The sequence below is a fragment of the Hippoglossus stenolepis genome, chromosome 4, assembly GCF_022539355.2.
Source record: "Hippoglossus stenolepis isolate QCI-W04-F060 chromosome 4, HSTE1.2, whole genome shotgun sequence".
Classification (NCBI taxonomy): domain Eukaryota; kingdom Metazoa; phylum Chordata; class Actinopteri; order Pleuronectiformes; family Pleuronectidae; genus Hippoglossus; species Hippoglossus stenolepis.
Window position 1 is genome coordinate 19,244,908 of NC_061486.1, and position 20,317 is coordinate 19,265,224.

Genomic DNA, 20,317 nt, shown 5'->3' on the forward strand with positions numbered 1-20,317 from the left:
CAGGGTGAGAGAAAAAAAAACAGAAGGGAGGAGAAGGAAGAAAGAGAGATGGACGGAGGGGAAGGCTAAAAAGGGTCGAACACAAAGGGGGAAGATGAAGAAAAAAGAAGGAGCGGGGATCCCCCACTGGACAGAGTAAAAACAAATTAAAAGAGCCCTTATAAAACACAGATGCTGCAAAGAAAATAAACTTCACAAGATTTACTGTCACAAAGGAATCAGAAGACTGGTGGAAAAACCATCAGGTCGGTTTTTTTCCCCCCTCTTCTTCCTTTTTTCTTCCTCTCTCAGGTAACGTTGTGGCAGAGGGATCTATCTCCTCAGTTCCGTACCACCACCACCACCACCACCACCACCCCCTCCCCAAAAACCACTCTCGTCTCTTTGTACACCAATCTTGCTCTTCTGCTATTTTCAGTCCAAGCAAAGAGTCGAGGTCAGGACGGCCTGTGTGAAAATGGCTTCCTGCCCGGTCCCCCGCTCCCAAATCGAGAGCTAGTGGGGAGCTTTTATTAACAGCCCTATTTGGGAACATTTTCTCAACGTTTTGTATTTTTATTGCTGTTTCTCATGTCAAAAAAAAAAAAAAAAAAAAAAGATGCTTGACAACAGCAAAACAAAATTCCCAAGTCATTACTTTTTTAACGCCATTATAAAACTAGGGAGAGTTTTAAAAAAGATGTGAGCTTTTAGTGAGTAACGTGTTGTAAGAGACAAACTAATAGCTTGTTCAGGCCCCGGAGGAGTCTGTGTTGTAATGAAGAGGTCAAATCAGAAGCCGAGAGGGATAGGAAAAAAAAAAAAACTACAGCAACACAGAAGTGGAACATACATGTAAAAAACACACTTGCACATTTCCGACAAAACACACCCGTTCACACAAACAGCACCCTGAAATCAGATCTACAAGTTTACAGCATGTCAGTATTTATAAGGCCTCATCAGACAGGGCTGAGTCGCCAGCAAGAGGAGCTGGGAGGGGGTCAGCCAGCTCCACTGGATCAGATGACACCCACACTCCAACCATATGTGTGTGTATGTGTGTGTGTGTGTGTGTGTAGACATCATCTGATTTGGGTCAAGGAGCTAGTACCTCACAGTAAAGAAGGGGCGGGTTATGGCCAATGATTGGATGTTTGGGAAAGCAGGAGAGGGTGGGGGGAAGGTAGAGGAGGGTGAAATGAATGTCTGCGTGAGAGAGAGAGAGAGAGAAAGAGAGAGAGGGGTGGGTATTGCACACTAACACACAGATGCACGTATACAGCATACACACTTACAAACCAATTTAGAGGGAGCAGGAGCAAAAGGAGAGGAAGCATTAGATGGTTTCTCTGTCGTTCTTCTGTTTTCTCTCAGCCGAACATGACCGGGTGGGAACTTTGATGAAAGAATAGACTTTTATAAGCAGTTCAATAATTAAAAACTATGTAAAATACCATACACACGTTTGCACATGCAGAATGTCAAATGTGACATATGTTGATAATATATCTCTACATATATATATATATAGAGATATATTATATTAAAATATTTTATATATTATATAAAAAATATTTTCTAATGGAAGTGACAAATGTTTGAAAACCAACAGAGATCATTCACATTGTATGTTTTTGATAATAGAACGTGCGCTAATATTTGTTAAATAAACATTATATGTGAAGGATTTTAGGTTAATTAAAAATAGGTTGAAGTGGTTTTTTATCATGTCCATTGTGTTTTAAGAAATAAGGATGGATTTAAATTAAAATTATACCACAGGGCCGAGAAAGCTTCTTAAAAACGAGTATGTTTTTTTAGTTGGACAATAAAATAAAATAAAATAAAAGCCTTAGGCTCATGTTTGTATGAAAATAGGAGCAGTCTGTACGTTATTTTGAATTATTTCATGTGGACGCCAGATGTCAAACAATAACACATGAAATATGGCAGCAAAAAAGGGGACACAGATGATGACAAAAAAATCATATTCTTTCACTGCAACACAAGAAATTAATGGTGTGTTTTATGTGAAAAATATTTTTGAAGAACAATTTAGGGATCACTGCCTTTTAAAAGAAATATCAATTATAAGCGAGGCTCAAGTCAGTATGTGTGACAGTGTGCGTTTGAAGCTTAATGAGATGAAGCCTCCTGCGCCGACCTCCCTGGTCAGACAGCAGAGCGGCTGCGTCCGTTTAACTGAAACTCCTGTTTTAACTCCATGCTCCGAAAGACAGCAAACAACAAGAGCGAGAGAGAGAGAAAAGAGAGAGGAGATAATGACAAGCCTGTGCTGATGTCACGTGCGACGCCGTGTTTCTGAGCAACTGCATGAAAATCATTAGGTCAAATGTTCTAACACTGATGAAAAGGGATGTTCCTGCAGAGTGAAGGTGGCTCTTCTCCTTTCTAACACTGGTATTTTGTTAAGTATACTATCACAGCAGCTCCATCTGCATTAACAATCAAACATCCACAGCCATTTTCGTGTTCTACACTGCGCGCGCACACACACACACACACACACACACACACACACACACACACACACTCTCACAGACAGAGCGGTTGCACATATAGATCTGATTTAATTCCACCATTTAAAGATGACGCTGATCTAATGCTGACTGACTGACATCCCGGTTACATGCAGCTGTGACAGAAGCTCCATCTGAGAAACCGGTAACAACGACGAGGCCACTTTGATCCGAAATTAGCCATCTGAGTTTTGACAGCATCCCAGTCTAAATAAATGACGTGTCAAAAACACTTAGACATGATATGAGTAAACAGGAAATGGACAAGCTTTCTGTTCAGGGTCGCAGAATGTAAATCTATGAGGTTACTCAAGCTGTGTCCTGCTGAGATATTATTATGATAATAATCTGGTTACCTGCCTTTACTAGAGCTAAATCACATTTACCCTTGAATCGATTCATGTAACAAAAATACTTTCTGTTTTAGTTCAGATTATCTCAGGTTTCCATCAACGGGAATATGTCTTTCACTAAATGTGTATGAATGCGTTTCACAGACACACTGGTGACTCACGGGAGTTGTTAACACATTGCAAAGAGCAACATGCAGGAAAATTAAATTACATGAGGAACGATTTATCTATATTCAAGTCTTAGTGTCGGTTTTATACATTATAAAATGTACACCTACAATAGGTCAGAAGGTGTGAGGTAAACATTTGTGTGATCTTTAATCTACAATGTATCTTTAACAAATGATACCTTTCTATTGGACCTGTTTATTCCTATAAATAGTGTCAAATGAACACGTCTTAAGCGTCAGGGACACGAATAAAAACATTTAAGAAAATAAAAACTGAATTGAGTGAAAAACAAAAACATGTAAAGAGGATCCACACGCGGCACAGCACAAAGGCGGGATGTAAAGCCCATTGATTGTGTGACAATGGAAGGCTTTGGCTTTTCAGAGTGTACACTTTTCACATGGCAGGCAATAAGCTGGAAGCCACAAGTGCGTCTGTGTGTAATGGCAAGCCAGCTTTATTTCTTTATCTCTACCTTACAATTTTGCAAATCAAATAATGATGAGTGCAGCGGCAAGCACCCGGTGTTAAGAGGGTTTAGTGGTTGTGGAGATTGAGTTATTAGGGTCCATATAAAAAGGACAGCGGCCTCTGACGGAGCACGAGTGCCAGCCAAGATACATATTCCTCGCACTGTGTATTTTTGGTTGCTTTAAAAGCCCTAAAAGTACAGGGGAAGGCTAATTTTCAGGGTAAACAGCTTGTTCGATTGCAGTGTGGTTTTGCGCTGAGTTCTCCGTTTACTGACACAAGCCGAGCTGAGCTCTGGCTCCTCTGCCGACCACAGGGAGAAGCCTACCGGAGGAATAAAAAAGAAAAAAAAAGCTAAACAAACAGCCAAAAAAAACAAGCTGCTAATGTTAGTTTACCTTTGATAGCAAACAACTGTTAAATCAAATGTAGAGAGTAATGTACATACCCTAATCCTCTTCACTATATGGCAGGTTGAGGGGAAAAAAGGCTTTTACAGATATCTGCTCCTTTTGGAATGCTATTTACAATTTCCTGTTTCCCGCTGACGAGTAATTTAAAGGTTAAATTATTAAGATATAAGAGTAGAATTTGAATTTGATGATGGATTCTGTGCCAAATAAAGTAAAGTAATAATCAGAACAATCACTGCTCAGGGTTAAGAAAAATCTAAGCAGTTTTAAAAAAGTCAATTATCTTAATGTTTACCATCCACAGAGGAGAAAAAAAAGCTTTTTCACTTTCTCTATGTTCCAAAAATAATACCAAAAAAGGAAAGAAAATGCCAGAAAGAAAAGATTGTGACTATGAAGTCTCTACATTCAACACAAAAAAAGTTTTTTTGAACTGTGTTTTTTAAAAAGAACTCCAAACAAGGGCTGCAAGATGTTGAAGTTGGAGGAAGTGACCATTCATAAAAGAAGATGGAGAAATTACCCCGCTCTGTCTCTGTTGTTAGATTTGTATCAAGGCAAAACCCTCGCACAGCTCAATCTTTACAAGTGCTCTCCCCTCCGTCTCTGGCCTGCTCCTCCCTCTGCACACTGCTGGGAATCCTGACCACACAGCACCACATGGAGGACAACTCAGGTACTAAAACACGGGGCTGCCACCGAGCTTTGCTGCCTTTGCTTCAAACATTCATTACCCCTGCTTTGGGAAAAATGGCCGTAATAATGTTTTATCTCAGTTAAACTGAAAACCACCTGATGTTTTCAATTCATAAATAGCAGTTACTTCCTGTCAATTTTATTTTAACAAATAATGTGACAAATCTATATTTTGTTTCTTTGACGGCCCCTGTTTATTTAAAGCTGGGACACAATACAAATGTCTGCTGTCACTGATAAATGTCTGAAGTCAGTGGTTAGTGGCAATACACGTGTAGATGTGTGTTTGTGTATGTATGTATGTAAGATGTATGACAAGGTCAAAGAGATTGTGTTAGTCCTTGTAAGCCACAGCGTCCTACAGCATCCTCAGTGTTCTCACAGGGCTTTTATTTCATGAAAAAAACGATTTACATAAGATCAGCAGAGCTTCAATGAAGGAACATATGATAACAATATATTGAGCTGAATAAGTGGCCATTGTGGAAAAAGGTATAAACTAATGACAAGCAATGCTTTAAGGTCAGATTGATTTAATACCTGTTTGCCTTAATGCAGTGAAGTATATCAACCTGTAAAAGTTGGATTGTCCAGATAAATTGATGAATAGATTAGATTTTTTTCTTTTCTTTAACATTAAATGAATTTATTTTAGTCTCAAACTAAAATAATTATGGTCAAAAGTCCTTAAAGTGCTGAAGAAAGATGGAAATATATTAACATCTACAATTCCAAGACGACTGAGTGGATTTTACCTGCTAAGGGAGCTCATACTGTCAGTGAAGGCTCCAGTAAGGCTACTAAAATATCTATGTATATAAAGTGTCAAAATGACAAAGTAGAAAACCCAGACAAAGGGAAGTTATAAAACAAGGTGCTGATTTGGGCCGGCGGTGGCTTCGTGAATGCCGGTTTGGTGCGACTCACTTGGTCGGACACTAATCCACAGCAGGCAGCTCATCACGATGACTGAAACCTGAACAAGTCATCGATCTCACAGTTTCATACTGTTTACACGTTTGTGAAATTAAAACATACTAAACTGCTCTGCTCAAGCCATCGAGTATCTGTGTGAAACAGGGATTTCAACATCTCGGACTGTTCTCTGTGACTGTTTAACTTACAGTAACTATACTGTCAAAAACAAGGTCAGAGTGAGGCCAAGTACGTACGTGTCACACGCCAGCAGTTATGAGGTAATGTTTCCTTGGCATCGACCACAGCACAGCATTGGTGTTTTTCACCACAGGACGATGACTGACGAAGCGGAGCGTTGGTGGGAGGAGGGAGGCGAGATAAAACAAAAGTCCAAACCCAAATAAGCAAGCCGTCAGCCTCTAATAGCAGAAAGGAAGTGTCCCTTTATCAACATGTGAATTAACAGTTTCCCGTCACACCTTGTTTTCTGCCTCCCCCTCTCTCTGAACCAGCGCCAGGGCCCAGATGGCCCTATGATCGGACCACCAGGGCTTCAGCTCGGTGAGGAAACAAATCTGTTGCACTGACTAATAGCCTTGTGTTGATGTTTTACAGTTGGGACGTGTATGACCAGCGCCGTGTGTACTCACGAAAGGCGCCCATGCATGTTGAAAAATGCCACATGGGACATTTAGGCCAAATGTCATAACTGCCATAGAGGTGTCTCTGAAAGGGACAGAATTGAACAGCGCCTCACAATGAAAGTAAAAAAAATAAAATGTGTAGATAAAAGCTTCACGTCCGACGGCAGCACTCAAGGGCAAAGTGCAGCCCTCGAGAGCGAAATATGAACTCAGGTCAAGTGAAGAATCAAAGCTGCTTTTTAGATTATTATGATCAAGTTGCTGAAAACCTGTGTGCAGTGCGGAGCGCAGCATTATACAGTACTGTGGTTGGATCTGAAAAACATCTGAATAATAAAAGTCTACAGTGGCTGCCATGTGCCTGCTATAGCCTCAATAACCTCTGCCCTGTGCAGAGAAACTGCACTTACTAATTTAGCCTTGTATGCGCTGGGCCGCAGACAAACCACATTTTACAGTGTGGGACGTTCACATTATGGGTCATCACCTCAAATCACAATACATTGATCACACAGGGGAAAGGCCTTGGAGAAAGAAAAGTTGGGAGAGAAAAAGGACGCAAATAGCCATGGCAGATTTTAACAGTGACAAGAAGACGGCCAATTGCAGCCTCTATTTTTAGGTGTGCCGGCGGCTTGGGCTGGCAGCTTTGAGAAGGATGTGTACTTTTCTACAGTTCCTTCCCAAAAATCAATGCTGTCCTCACTGGCGACAATCACAGAGCAGCTGTTGTGGCTAGGTGGCCCGGCCCCCGGCTTGCCTCACCCTGCTGTTCTCTGCCAGCCACACAAAACCGCCTCCACTGCCCAAGATTCACACCCGACTCGCAAAAACAGGCGGAAGCCCGACACAAAAGCAAATGTGACTCAAGTGTGTTTGCATCCGGTGAAAACTGCTCAAATTATGGCGTTTTTATCAATGCTGGTGGCAGCAGAAGTGGAGGGCTGCTGCATTTCTAAATTTACATGTGGCAGGATGTGTTGGAGCCAATTTATCTTCCAAATAACAGACACCAGGAGACCTACATGACCTTGCCCCTCGGAGATCTCACTGGTGAACTGTTAATGACCCACTGTGTTGTGTGCTTCTTGGTGCTTTTGCGCCATATAAATATACGCCTGCTCCTGAGGGTGACAATCGTCTTGTTTTCGGTTTGTCTGACAAGTTTAATTTATTATCCGACGCACAACAAATCGTGCTTTTGCAATAGATTATTGCACTTATACCATACATTTACACTACACTCTGTAAATGTTAATTGTCTAGTTTTAAAATTAAAAAAATCTAATGTACTTTCTAGGAAGGGAACTAAAAGGCTTACAAATCACACCAATTTCCACACTAGGCATGAAAAACAAAACTCCTAGCAGGATAGGAGTAGACTTTGTGTAAAGGCCATAATAATAGATTCATGCTTTGATACATAACATGTAACCTTCTGAAATTATTTACAACTAGGTAAAATTATAATCTGTGAAAAATGTTTTATTGACTAAATTACAGTTATTGGGGGGTGTCAAACATTTCCATTTTTGAAATGTCCCTTTACTTCATAGTGAACAGCTCTCAGTTAAACTTTAGTCTGTGGAGCAGGATGTTTTTTGACTGACACAATAACAAAGGGAACTTGTAAAATTGTTAGTGTGAAGCTTCAAATTCAAGTGATCAGCCCCTGAGGATTTACTTTGTGTAGGAGGAGGCGTGTGCGAACGCAAATGTCCGAGTTAGAGCCTCCGGACTTTCAGCGGACTTTCTCCACCTGGGCCCCCTGAAGTCCACGGAAAGTCAGCAGAAGTCGATGTGAGAACACAGCAAGGGATGAGCAAGTGTCGACACTTCTAACATGCAACGCTGGTGTAGAAGGGCTGTAAATAACATCCCGTGATCCCTGCAGAAGAATAAATATGTCACTTCCTGCCGCTGTCTGCTGAACGCGTCTGTACAGGGAACCTCCCGCTGTGTTGTGCATGTGTGAAAGGAAAACTGAGGATTAAGTCTGGACACAATTCTCTGGATTTCAGGAACAGGCCATGTCTGAAAAAGCCTTCAGTTTCCCTAACTTGCAGGGAGAAGTGAGTAATACAGGTCAGAGGGTTGTGAAAACCTGTGTGTACATAACAAGCTTGTTGCTGTCCTGCATAAATTGTGGAATTAATGCCATCGGAATCTGTGTCTCATTACCTCCTAGATTTGGAATTAATCATATATCTATTCATTTTGCCCAGATTACTCTAAAACAGCCGTTTTCAGTGGGTGGGTCCTTGAGAACATGTCAAAGGGTAAACTTTTTTCTATTTGTTAGTGCACATTTTAAATGTTGTATAACAGAGGCAGCTTTTTAATGAACTACATTTCCATAATGCACGGATCAGCTATACCATTAAACATTAAACACAACCCCTAAATCACACATTATTCTGTTGGTTTTTGTGGAAGGGGGCTATTTGTAGTGAGGCTGAAAATGTGCAGGTGCCTCCAGAAACATGTATTTTGTCTTCTTAGTCCCTTAGACACAGACACAGAGTCTAATTTTACAATATAAGCAAAGGTCAGTGTAACATATTGAACTTTTTAAGTGTCAGACTGTGAGACTGCACCACTATGAGTACACAACATGTGAACTATGCCTCATAGTTCACACAGTAAGGGACCTTTTATCAGCGAGGTAGTGTCCGTATGGTTTGAATTAACACCTTGATGAAAGCGGTGTGAAACCTGACTTCAATTTCCTGTGGACTACATTATACACCGTAAGATATTAAGAGTTATGAAAACCTTCAATTTGCTCCTGACGGGTCCGAGCAACTCTTCAGTCCTACTCAACTGTGATCCGGGGATTTGAACCTTTTCGGATTTGAACATTAAAAACCATTAAAAGTCTCAGAGATGGTGTATATCTACTTCAAGTGCACATACATACACATGCACGCACACTCAGCGAGGTATCACTGCGAGGACTAATTGTTGACAGGTGGCCTTAATGCTCTCCTTTGAAACAAAAGTGTGATTTACGACCACGCTCCTGGAGTCCCTGGCTTTCAGCGCTGCTACTACAAACTTATCTCTCTCTCTCTCTCTCTCTCTCCCTGGGCCTGCCCCCCTCCTCCCCTTTCCCCTGCTCTATCTCTCCCTCATTTTTCTCAATTGCACCTCATTACTTTGCTCACTCACTTTCACCTCCTATACCACTTTGATGTACCTGTCCCTCTCCGTCTCTCATCATAGAGCGGTGACTCTCCAAATTCAGACATCCTTTTAATGTTTGATGGCCTATTTTTCACTCTCAGTGTGGAGGAATGTGTGTGTGTGTGTGTGTGTGTGTGTGTTTTAGTGTAGGGGTTACAGAAGGGTTTGGGTCTAGACAAGGAAGACAGGAAGGAAATAGGAAGCTTGGGTGCCATTTTTCAAGAGAGAGAGAGAGTGTGTGTGTGTGTGTGTTGCTGGGGGGTGCAGTGCAAATTTTGGGGGCAGGCAAAAAACAATATGACTTGACCCTGACCCCACCCTGATCCCAGCATCTTCTGTCACCTATTTGGGCCCATATGAACACTTCGAGCCTGGGAACAGCTCATGGGAAAAGTATATTTGGGTCGTGAAACGCTTTCTGTAAAGGAGAGATTGAGATATGGATAAAGTTCTATATCACGATTATTTCATATTGGGAAAATAACAGTCATTTGACGGTCAAACACAAGCCACAATCTGATCTGGGTTTGATAGCAAGTCCACAGTCTTGGTATGAACCGACAAGGCTGTGTGGGTAAAATAGGGAAATGTGACTAAATCAAAGGGTGTATGTGTAATAAGTTAAGTCATATCTAAAAAGATCATTTGTATATCTCAATATATCTCCATGAAAACCTTTCCTGACACTCTCACCCAAAAAAAGGCTATTTCATCCTAAATTGTTAGAGCATTTTGAAGGGTTAGAAATCTGGTTTCCATTTAAATAAAGCATAGAAAAAAGCTTAAGAATATATCCTACTACAATATGTCAAATCAGTGTCTGGTCAAATTCCAGTCATTTAATTCTCTGAAGTGTTTATCAAGTTCTCAACCTGACCCTACCAAAGATCAGGGATATTCCTGGAAACCCCTGGTTAATGAGAACTGTGATATTTTACACTGAGTCACACCTCTGGGGTCAAGCGGTGCAGCTGACACAAAGTGTGTGTTTACCAGTGTGTGTCTATGTCAGCTGGGGACACACAGACAGTGCGAGCTGCCTGCAATGGTGTTTGACAAACAAGGTTGTGGCAGACAGATCAGAGTCCCTGGAAAAGAGCTACTGAGATGACCAGTCACTGGAAACACGCGCACACGCACACACACACACTTTGTGAGCGGTTGGGTTCACTTGTCCTCGCTGACATATGACAGTTCAGCACTAATCAGGCTTTATCAGGTTAAAATGTTGTTTAAAAGACAACTCAACCACGCCCATACTGTTCTGGTAAGACGACTGTACACTAACTGGGGCTACACCATAAGGACTCTCGTTTACAATGTGTACACCAGACCAACTCTATTGACTGTATAAAGTTGTGGTGGATCTGATAGCTGGTGGCGATATATCTGCCCCTAGGATCCATAAATATAATAATAATACTGTGAATAATACAATTCAAAAAGAGGTTGTATTTTTTCAGTTTCATAACTAGTCTACTAGTGTTGGTTCGTTAATTAGTCCGTTAACAGAAAATTAATCAGCAAGTAGTTAGTGTCAGGGTTTTCAGCTTTCTAAGTTCCATATCATTCCTGCTAATCGTTCCACTAAACCATCACAATGTGTCACCTCAGGCTACTGACACACAATGAGTCATTTCACAATACTTGCTGACTTTTTATGACCCAATAATTCATGAATGAGTCTGTAATTTCCAGCCCATGCTGGCTAACAGCCAAGTTAATGGTCAGCACTTCAATGCCCAAAATATCAATATCTCCAATAAGATGGTAAAAAAGATGAAAAAATGTTTTATCAACTGCCTTAAATCAGTTGATAAAACATGACAACTTTTAAATGTCTGTATTTTGTTGAGTGAGTTGATGACCATCAGTTGTTCTGAAGACAGGAATCCCTGCTGGAAATATTTGGAAATACATCACAAAGAGTCAATGTGTGTAATTAACTGTCACAGCTAAATGACCATGGGGAGTATTTCCCAGTGCAAGGTGAGTTATGAAGAGGAGCAGCCCGTGTTCACTATCACTAGTTTTTTTAAATCAGGACTGAAAATCAACAGGGTTTTTAGTTGGATCTTTGTGTGATTCATTACATGCCATAATTTCCCCACAATTCCAGGTAGCCTCCTTCGTGTACATTCACTTCAAGCAAAAGCAACAACATCAGTAAACCCACCGTGCAGCGGAGACCCAGAGGGGCTGCTGGACAGGCCTGGTATGGGACTACAGCGGCCCCCGATGCCTCCTCCGCCCAGAATACAACCACCTCCTCCTATGCCTCCTCCTAGCGCAGCCGCCCTGTTCAGCTCCTGCTCAATCTCCTCCAGGCCGGCGCTCTTTTGAAAGCGAGACATCCGGTTGACAACCCGCGGGGACATGTGTGTCCGTGCACAGGGTGCACCACCGTAGGGGTTGATGGGAAAGACGTGGGTCGTGCCGCGAAGGGTGCTGATTGCTACCCAGCGACTATCCGGGCTGAAACAGATGTCCTGGACCTGGACAGAGACAGAACAGGTACAGAGATCAGAGGACAGAGGGTGGCTGTAGGAGGAGGATGAGAGAGAGAATGTGCAGAACTGATGAAGGATGGAATCACTTCCACTCACTCTGCTCGTTCTCATGCTAATGGGTCTAAATTCGTCAAGCAAACATCATTTCATTATATTCACATGTTAATTGAAGATCCATTGCCTAAACTCGTTAATGTAAAAGTGTCTTAATTCTTGTGTTCTCGTTTACAACTGTCATCATTTGTTAAGGCCCAAATAGTGATAATAACATTTCAGGAGTAAAGCAGCTAATAGCTCATGTTTTGGTTTTGAATCTAATTGTTTTTGGCACAGGGTTTGGCCTCAGACACATACACAGATCAGTTTATTGTTCACTTAGTCAAAACATGATGCCATGGAAACCTGAAACTACAAAATACAAAGACATCATCACTAATTATTTAGAATGAACAAATTCAAAACAGGGCACAGATATAAACTGATCGGCCACGGCAATAAAAACATTTACCTGGTGATGCTTCGCACTGGAACACAACTCAATGGACAAAGGAAAGATCTGAACTCCCATTAATGCTAATTTTGTCTATGTAGTAAGAGCAGACTCTTACAAATAGTCCCTTTAGAGGACATGTAGAGACAGTAGATGCTTTGAAGTTCTATTCAAATGGCTTTACTAAGGTCAAGTTTACTTCTGAAAAGAGTACTAGAGTACTAATGGTTAAGCAAGCCAAAAGGAATGTGATGGTGTGAGAAACCTGTTTCCACCTGTATCAGAGTGAGCTGCTGTGTCAGTTATCTCAATTAAAATGAAGAGATGGAAAGAAAAATGAAGCAATCGCTGAATGAGAGGTCAGCTGAATTAATACCGCCTCCACCTGTTCTACTACAAAGTTAATAATTAAATCTGAGAAGTAAAAGGAAGATCGTATCTTACGGAAGTGAAAATCAGTATATGCCTCGATAAATGTCAAACAATTTGACATTTTTGTATTGGACAACCCAGTTGATAATGTGTACAACATTATGTGAATGGTCAAATTGATGTTAGCAACACAGGCATCTGTCCTGTCAGAGATTTAGTAAGAACGTGTAGGAAAGAGTATTGACAAAGGCAAAGCATGTTCTACAAATAAAAGTCTGAAAGGAAACCACAAGGAGCCAAACGGGCAAATCCGGGATTATAATCTGCGGGTTAGGTTTCAACTCATTGTTTGCAAATTCCAGTATAGATGACTACAGTTTCTCCTGGCAGTACATTGCAACCAGCCTTAGACATGCTCACTTATGCTCACATGTTTGGTCCAGATTTGGTTTTGGCAGCTCCATTTAGCTTCCCTACACCGGTTTTGGAAATCAGGCACAAAACCTACTGTATCATTTTCTTCACTACTCAACACAGAGAAATATGCACAATGGGAATAAACAGCATCGAACTTCAGTGTTTATCACACAGATAAACACATCATTCAGAGTGCATGACAAAGGTTAACCAGTGTGAAAGGATCGGACAATAGCTTTTGGCAAAGGTGACAATGTGATGTGAGCTTGTTTGGTTTTACTTGAGATGGCTATAAAAAACTAAAGAGCTGCTGGCGTCCTTTGTTAGTTAGGGAGCAGACACTTGGGAAGATAGGATCTCTCTGGGCATGTTTGACATGCAGGAAACCAGACAGATAGGCTGCAAGAGACAACACAAGCAAAGGAGAGTGGGAGAAAGAAAATGAAAAAAGCACAAAGGAGCGAGGTGACATACTGATGAGGTGATAGCGTGCTGAAACGGCATCCATCTTTCGACATTAAAAAGAAGGCTCAAAAGTGGACGGGACGGGAGAAAAAAAATGAAAGGAAAAGGTCCAGCAGAAAGTTAAGACGAGGAATGTCCAACTCTTCAGCCAGCAAGACAGTCATGCAGTCAGACAGACAGCTCTGTACCTGCAGGCCTTTCTAATCTTTTGCCAGGTCAGACGAGGTAATTGTCCCCAGCAATGACAGTTAATGGGGTATCCTCTGCATACCAGACAGTTACTTTACTTCACAAAGATGAGTGAAAGAGGAGGCCTGACCTCTGCTGTGGCAGATTAGTGATGCCTTGGAGATGAGAAAGGGCTACTTTGTGTGGCTCATAATTGGCCATAATTGACCTGTCAGAGCTCCCACTGTAAATGGATGACTTGACTTTAGTGTTGAATTATCAGGCAGGGGGTTACCTGAAGGATGGCTGTGACTGTACAGTCCTAGTGTGGCCACGCAGATATTAAACAGTGGCCAAATGTTATCTTAGAAAGGTGGAATGTAAGTGCATGCAGTCACAGGCATGTGTCGGTGTGGAGGTAGCATTCCGGAGAGGCTGGAAAGTTCCCCCTCCTGTCTTTGAGTCAGGGTGATGCCAAGAAGGCACGTTTAATGTGTCCGACTATCTCTGTGACATCGGCTCTGTTCAACAGACAAGAACAAGAATGTGACAAAGATGGACAGACAGACACGGGCAAACCAAAACTCAAGTGTCTGCAATACAGCGCTTTGCTTCATATTGTTTGATAGCCCATCGATAGTTTACTTTCACTATGGCAGATTTTGGTTTGGTCAACCATTCATATAATGGATGAGACTTATTTTTGACTTATTAAATACCTGTTACAGAATTTGATATAACACCAAATCAGTTGCAAATGCCAAGACCCTGACTTGAATCTATAAATTCCAACTTTTGATGAGTCAAAATCAGAAATAGTGGCAGAGAAAACAGTGAGTAGACATATAATTGTTTTTAAAAAAGGAAGTTTGGGTTTGTAAATGTATAAGGATATGCCAAGGTTCTGGGATTGAAGCAGTCAAAAGTTCAGCCGTTTTCAAACATGACCTACGGGTAACATCCGGAGAATTGATTGGAGGTCACCCGTAGTTTGGCCCTTCACACATGCACAACACAGTGGGAGGTTCTTGGTAAAGACGCGTTCACAACAGCATCAAATCCTCTGCGTTTTCCAGGCGAGAGGTGGAGCAGCCGGGTGCAGCAGACAGGGACAGGAAGTAACATATAACCGCCGCTGCTGAGATCACGTGATCATTCTTACAGCTCCCAACACTGTCGTCAGCTCTTATCACCACAAACTCTCTTGACATCTTCGTCTGTGTCTTCAACATGTATGAAGCCGCTTTTTCACTGGGAGATGAATGGAGTTTTTATTTTATTATTTCTAAATATTTTGAAGCATATTAGTGATACAAAGTGCTTATTTGTGATGTTTTAGTACTTTACAAAAATGCTGAACTTTAAAAAGTTCCTTTGTGCAAACCAACCTAGGTTTCTTTTACGTCTTACAAATGTCGAAATCAGGTTCTTACAGAAAGCCAGTAGCAGCCCAGTTACATATACTGTACATGCACTGATGCCATTGGCCTTGATAAACTGCTGGAATCACTGGAATCCCACCTGATGCTGAATGGCTGCAAGGCTTAGCAGAATCACAGTGTCATCGTTCTAACCCCTGGGACTAGAGCTGTCCAGTTTGGCCGAGCTCATCCACATTCTGGTCCTCATTCAGCCCCTTACAGCTGGTATCAGCCACAGGTCTGTTTACCTGGCCTCGGGTCACTGACAGCCAGCCGCATGTTTGGCCACTGGAGACAGATAAGGCGTCTCTCCACCCACCTCACTGAAGACTTTATCACTCTCCAGTGTGTGTCAGAGTGTGTGTGTCTGTGTGTGTGTGTCTGTCTGTGTGTGTGTGAGAGAGTGTGGTGATAACCTCTGGCCCAAGCACTCGGCTAAGGCCAGCATTCACTGTTTACAATAGGTTGGATCAAAGCAGGCTCAGTGTGCAGCCGGTCAGCGGACCTGGCGTTCGGTCATACATTAACTACAGGCAGGCTGTGAGAGTGTGTGTGTGTGATAGTGTGTTTTCCCGTCAATAATCCTGAACCGAACAAGGCCTGAAGTAGTTTTGTTGAGTAAGCATTTCTGACTGCAAGGTTTCAGCAGCATGGGGAAGTTCAAAGGAGGTGCAAAATATCTTCCCTTAAAAGACGAGGACTGCATTTATAGACTATGAGTATGTTTTAAGTTCATGATGTCTTTGAAAACAAAAACAGCTAGTCTGTTTACCTGATGATCGAAATAAGTCCCCTGTTATATAACATTTTGCCAAGAGGTATTACAAAATGTCAACAGTTGCCATGTAAAAAAAAAAGTCAGTTTAATGTCATTTTTAAATGTAAGTTAAGTCAAGATGGAGCCTACATACATATATGCAGGGTTTAATTTCAATGAGATTAGCAATTCATTTAAATCACAATTTCACTATTTGTTCTAACCCTAACCCTCTTAGATGCACTTTCAGTAAAAAAAACAAAAACAGTTGCAGTTTGTCTAGACTCATATATGTCGTGAAGGAAATTTAATAAGAGTTATTAAGTGGGTTAAGGCCAAGTGCGGGTTTGTGTCAAATATGAAGAAGTTTCCTCAAAGTATAACTTGTGCATTGAGGTCACTGTTACCTTGACCTTTGACCTTTGACCAGCAACATCTAATTTATTGTAATGATTACTTTCCACTTTGAAGCGTTCCTGAATTGTACTTAGATTAAAATCATAATTCATACTCAGTCCCATCTGAACAGACAAACATGGAACACATATCTTCAGAATAAGTGCGATTTCAATCACTCAGGGTTTTCAACAGTGCATACAATGTCCAGCTGGGTGAAAATAGTAGCCAGCTGTGTATGGGGAAGTGGGACTTTATTGTTAAACAACTCTTTGTACAGGAGGTTTTTAGCAGGAGGCGAATCACCCACAGAGGTCTGCCCGTCTCCAAAACAAAAGGACTCAGTGATTAAATCCGGTACTAATACTGAATAAAGCAGTTTCACGTTTTAAAATCTGTTTGTTGTTTTTTGAAGGTTTTTCTTCAGCAGTACGTCAACACATGACATCAGGAGGGGTTCTGGTTTGTTAGCTGAGCTCCCGCTCACGTCGGCTTGTTTTTAGGTGAAGAGTTCCTTCAGTGTTCATTGTTCAAGAGATATTGAACAGGAGCCAAATTATCCAGAGAGCTCTCCTCCTCTCCAAAACAAAACTGGTCATTAAATATTGTTTTGCATCAAAAATTGGCTCTCTGACGCACATGGGTGGAAATATTTTCAAAGCATTAATTATTTTAATCATGAGCAAAAGTATGAGTCAGTTTTTGTTGAGATGCAGGTTCCGATCTAACAATTCACAATATTATAGCCAACTTATTTGTAAATGAAAGTTTAGTTGACAAATTTGCTACATCAAGTCGTTGGCTGTAGTCTGTGTGTGTGTGTGTGTGTGTGTGTGTGTGTGTGTGTGTGTGTGTGTGTGTGTGTGTGTGTTTCAGACCTTGGCCTCAGTTTCCCCACGATGCAAGGTATAGAGATGGTGAACGGCACTCTGTGAGGACGCCCATGGGTGGGTGAGGATCTGGAAGACGTGGAAATCATGGCCTAGGGTGTCGGTGGTCACCAGCAGCAATCCTACAATGGAGATACAGTCATTAACATTGGCAATCCTTCCCAGTATCAAGAGGTTATCATGCTCACAATTGCTCCTGCATATGTGGTCCATCATGGTCCATCATCATGCCCTTTTATCATACTAGGACTTAAGTATTTTATGGGCAGTTTACACACTTATATAATATATGTATCCCTCCACTGCATGCTGATTTTTCATAACTGTATTTTTCATTATAATCACAGTAAGTTTGAAAGCATTCTGTGTGACATCGAGATAGGAACGACAGATGATAACTCAGGCAGATTTAGCGATGTGCAGTATCTCTAAGCTTTCATTCAGGCTGAACATAAAATAGTAATAGAAAACAGGACTAAAGGATAATTGCTGCAACGACCACAGCCCATAGACTGAAACATGTGTTTTGAAATCACTTTAAAAGTGGCAACCCACCAGTTTGTCTTGATTGGCTCTTAATGACACCATCAAGGTCATTTCAAATTGTGCTTGTAAACTACACATTTATTGAAAGCAAATACGGTGAGTAGAGTTTGAAAGATCATGGCCAACGAAAGATAATCTTGAACTACATTATATATATTTTTTTATTGTAACAACTAAAAGTCAGAATTTCTCAGCCTCTGATGATCTAGTGAGTGCCCTATCTCCATTAAATTGTCATACAAAATCACTGAGGCAAAATTACATGAGAGAAAATACCCACAACAATACATTGGCTGTTAATGCCAGCATCTTGTCTAGATTTCATTTGCCTTACCAAAGCAATGTAATGTAGTGTAATCATCCTTTCATTTGAGAGCAACTTTCAACATCACTTACAAAAGTAATATCTCGTATCGAAGAACAAAACTGCAAGTTGAATTTGTTGAATCAAATCAGTGGGGTTTGAGACCACTCAGTCATTTTGACTCATCTGTATATCTTCCAATGCTACTACCATTCTTTTAGTAGAAACATTTTAATTTATTGTATTAAGTAACGTCCAGATTAAACAAAAAATTCACAGTTGACTTAAGATACTCTAAATTGTGCCAGTGTGAGGTTTCCCCTGATATGCTGCTAAATCGATACAAAGTCAGGCCAACCAAAATATTGAATCTGTACTTTACTCCAGCAGCTTACATGAAGGCAGCCAACACTACCAACTGTGCAGGACCCAAGCTAGAAGTCATGACAGAATTACCGGGCCTTTAAAACAAACACACCAGGCCATTAAAATAAAACCAGCTATCGTTTGCTGCTGTCATAAAACGCAGCCTTCCCTCACATGGCAGCCCGGTGTGGTTAAAAGCAAGGCTCGAGTCGTGTGCTTCTTCAAGGACAGACAACATGATGAGTGTCTCTAAAAGAGAGAATCCATGTCCCTGTGTATGGTTATGGGTGTGCATGTGTGTGCGCTCATACAGATTCGCCGACACACTTGAACCTCAGCTCGGCACAAGTGTAACCCCTACTGACAGGCCCATTCATTTGGTCCCGTTTTATTTGAAGCTCATCAAACTCCAGAAAGTATAGGCCCTCACCATAAACAACATGCTCAACAAACCACACCAGAACAAACCCAGATCTAAACTGGCTCAACTGAGGAAAAAAAAGAAGCATTTCTTTTCAAAGCACAGCCCAGAACCCATCCCCAGAAGCCCTCTGGATGAGATGTTACAAACAAATCTGTACATCAGGCAGTAACTCAAAATGTTGGAAACGCATGGCTGATATAGAGTGTAAGATTTGAAAAATATGTCCAAACCTCGGACTTTTTGACGACTACCAGACATAAATGATATTAAAGTAATTAGTAATTTTCCTCTGAGTTTTTCCCCATGGAATCTTTTATGTGGTGGCTACAGTAGGTTTTAATTAGTGGCCGGGCTTTATTGGGTGGTATGTCAAATGTGAAAAGAGGAGGCTGGAATGGCACGAGATTAAAAGGATTCAGCAACACGTGCAAGAGAGATGGAAAACACTCCCTCTCTGGAAAAACAAGCCAAGGTTGCAACAAAATTTTGCACATTTATTCAGAGTTGAAAGGTTTCTTTTTTTATGACTTGTGTTTGACTGAGGAACAGTTATATTTAAAGATGATGAAGAGGTGGAATGAGGGAGGTACAGGGTGGATGAGCGATGGGGTCATGAAGATTATCAGAGGTGGAGGGAAGAAAGCAGTAGAGAAGCCAAGTGAAGTGTGCTTTAAGACAGTGGTTAGCTATTCATGCTGTATCAGAGCGACCAGAAAGCCAGAGAGCTAAGGCCCAGGGCCTGTAAACTCTTGAAAACCCACGCCCCAAATGAGGTGCCAAGCCACAAGAAGCATTTGCGTCAACTGGGAATACAGAGAAAAAAGGGACGGGGCCCTTCTAATTATAGAGTCTGGAAACGGAAGCGCAGGGTGATTAGGAGTTGAGGCGCTGCGGCCTGTTTATCTGGGAGCTTCCTCTCGATCTCAAACCTTTTCTCCCCTACACCCCGCTCTTTCTTTCTTCCTCCTCTCTGTGTTTTGGATGGGCCCCGCCCACCCAGTGGCTGGAGAGCCTGGCCCCTGGGGTTTCTGACAGATGAGACTTGGCCGCTGGTTTCAGGCCAGAGCCAGCATTTCTCTTCTGCTGATGGTAGAGTCTGCGCTCCAAAAAAGTAACAGCTTAGAAATGCTGGAGAGCTTTGTGAGCGCGAGTGCCCGAGCACTGGGGCTTTTGTGGCGTTGTTGAAATACAGAGGGCCTCACCGAGAGGCGTCAGTTGGTTAGCCCGCGGGAAGGCCAAATTAAAAAGTAGCTGAGCCGCATGGCGGGTGAAAAGAAAGGGTTTCGGGGAAACCAGAGGTTGGCCGGAGCAGGGTTTGACACGTCCTATTTATAACACCTCGTCCCAGGGGTTACAGTGTTATTTACGATGTTTTAGTACCAAAATCACTGGCACACGCACATAGACATGCGCTAAA

The 20,317-nt window shown here is 41.7% G+C and overlaps 1 protein-coding gene across 5 annotated transcripts in view; it reads right to left on the reverse strand.

Annotated features, from left to right (window-relative positions):
- The window catches only part of bcas3 (BCAS3 microtubule associated cell migration factor), a 318,499-nt gene that overhangs the window by 238,878 nt on the left and 59,304 nt on the right, over positions 1-20,317 (reverse strand). For all 5 annotated transcript variants that reach the window (XM_035154599.2, XM_035154598.2, XM_035154597.2 and 2 more), the window contains exons 14-15: positions 17,249-17,382; positions 11,551-11,869 (exon numbers count right to left, since the gene is read on the reverse strand). In XM_035154599.2, the coding sequence (XP_035010490.1) occupies positions 11,551-11,869; positions 17,249-17,382 (453 nt within the window). The remainder of the gene's footprint in view (positions 1-11,550; positions 11,870-17,248; positions 17,383-20,317) is intronic.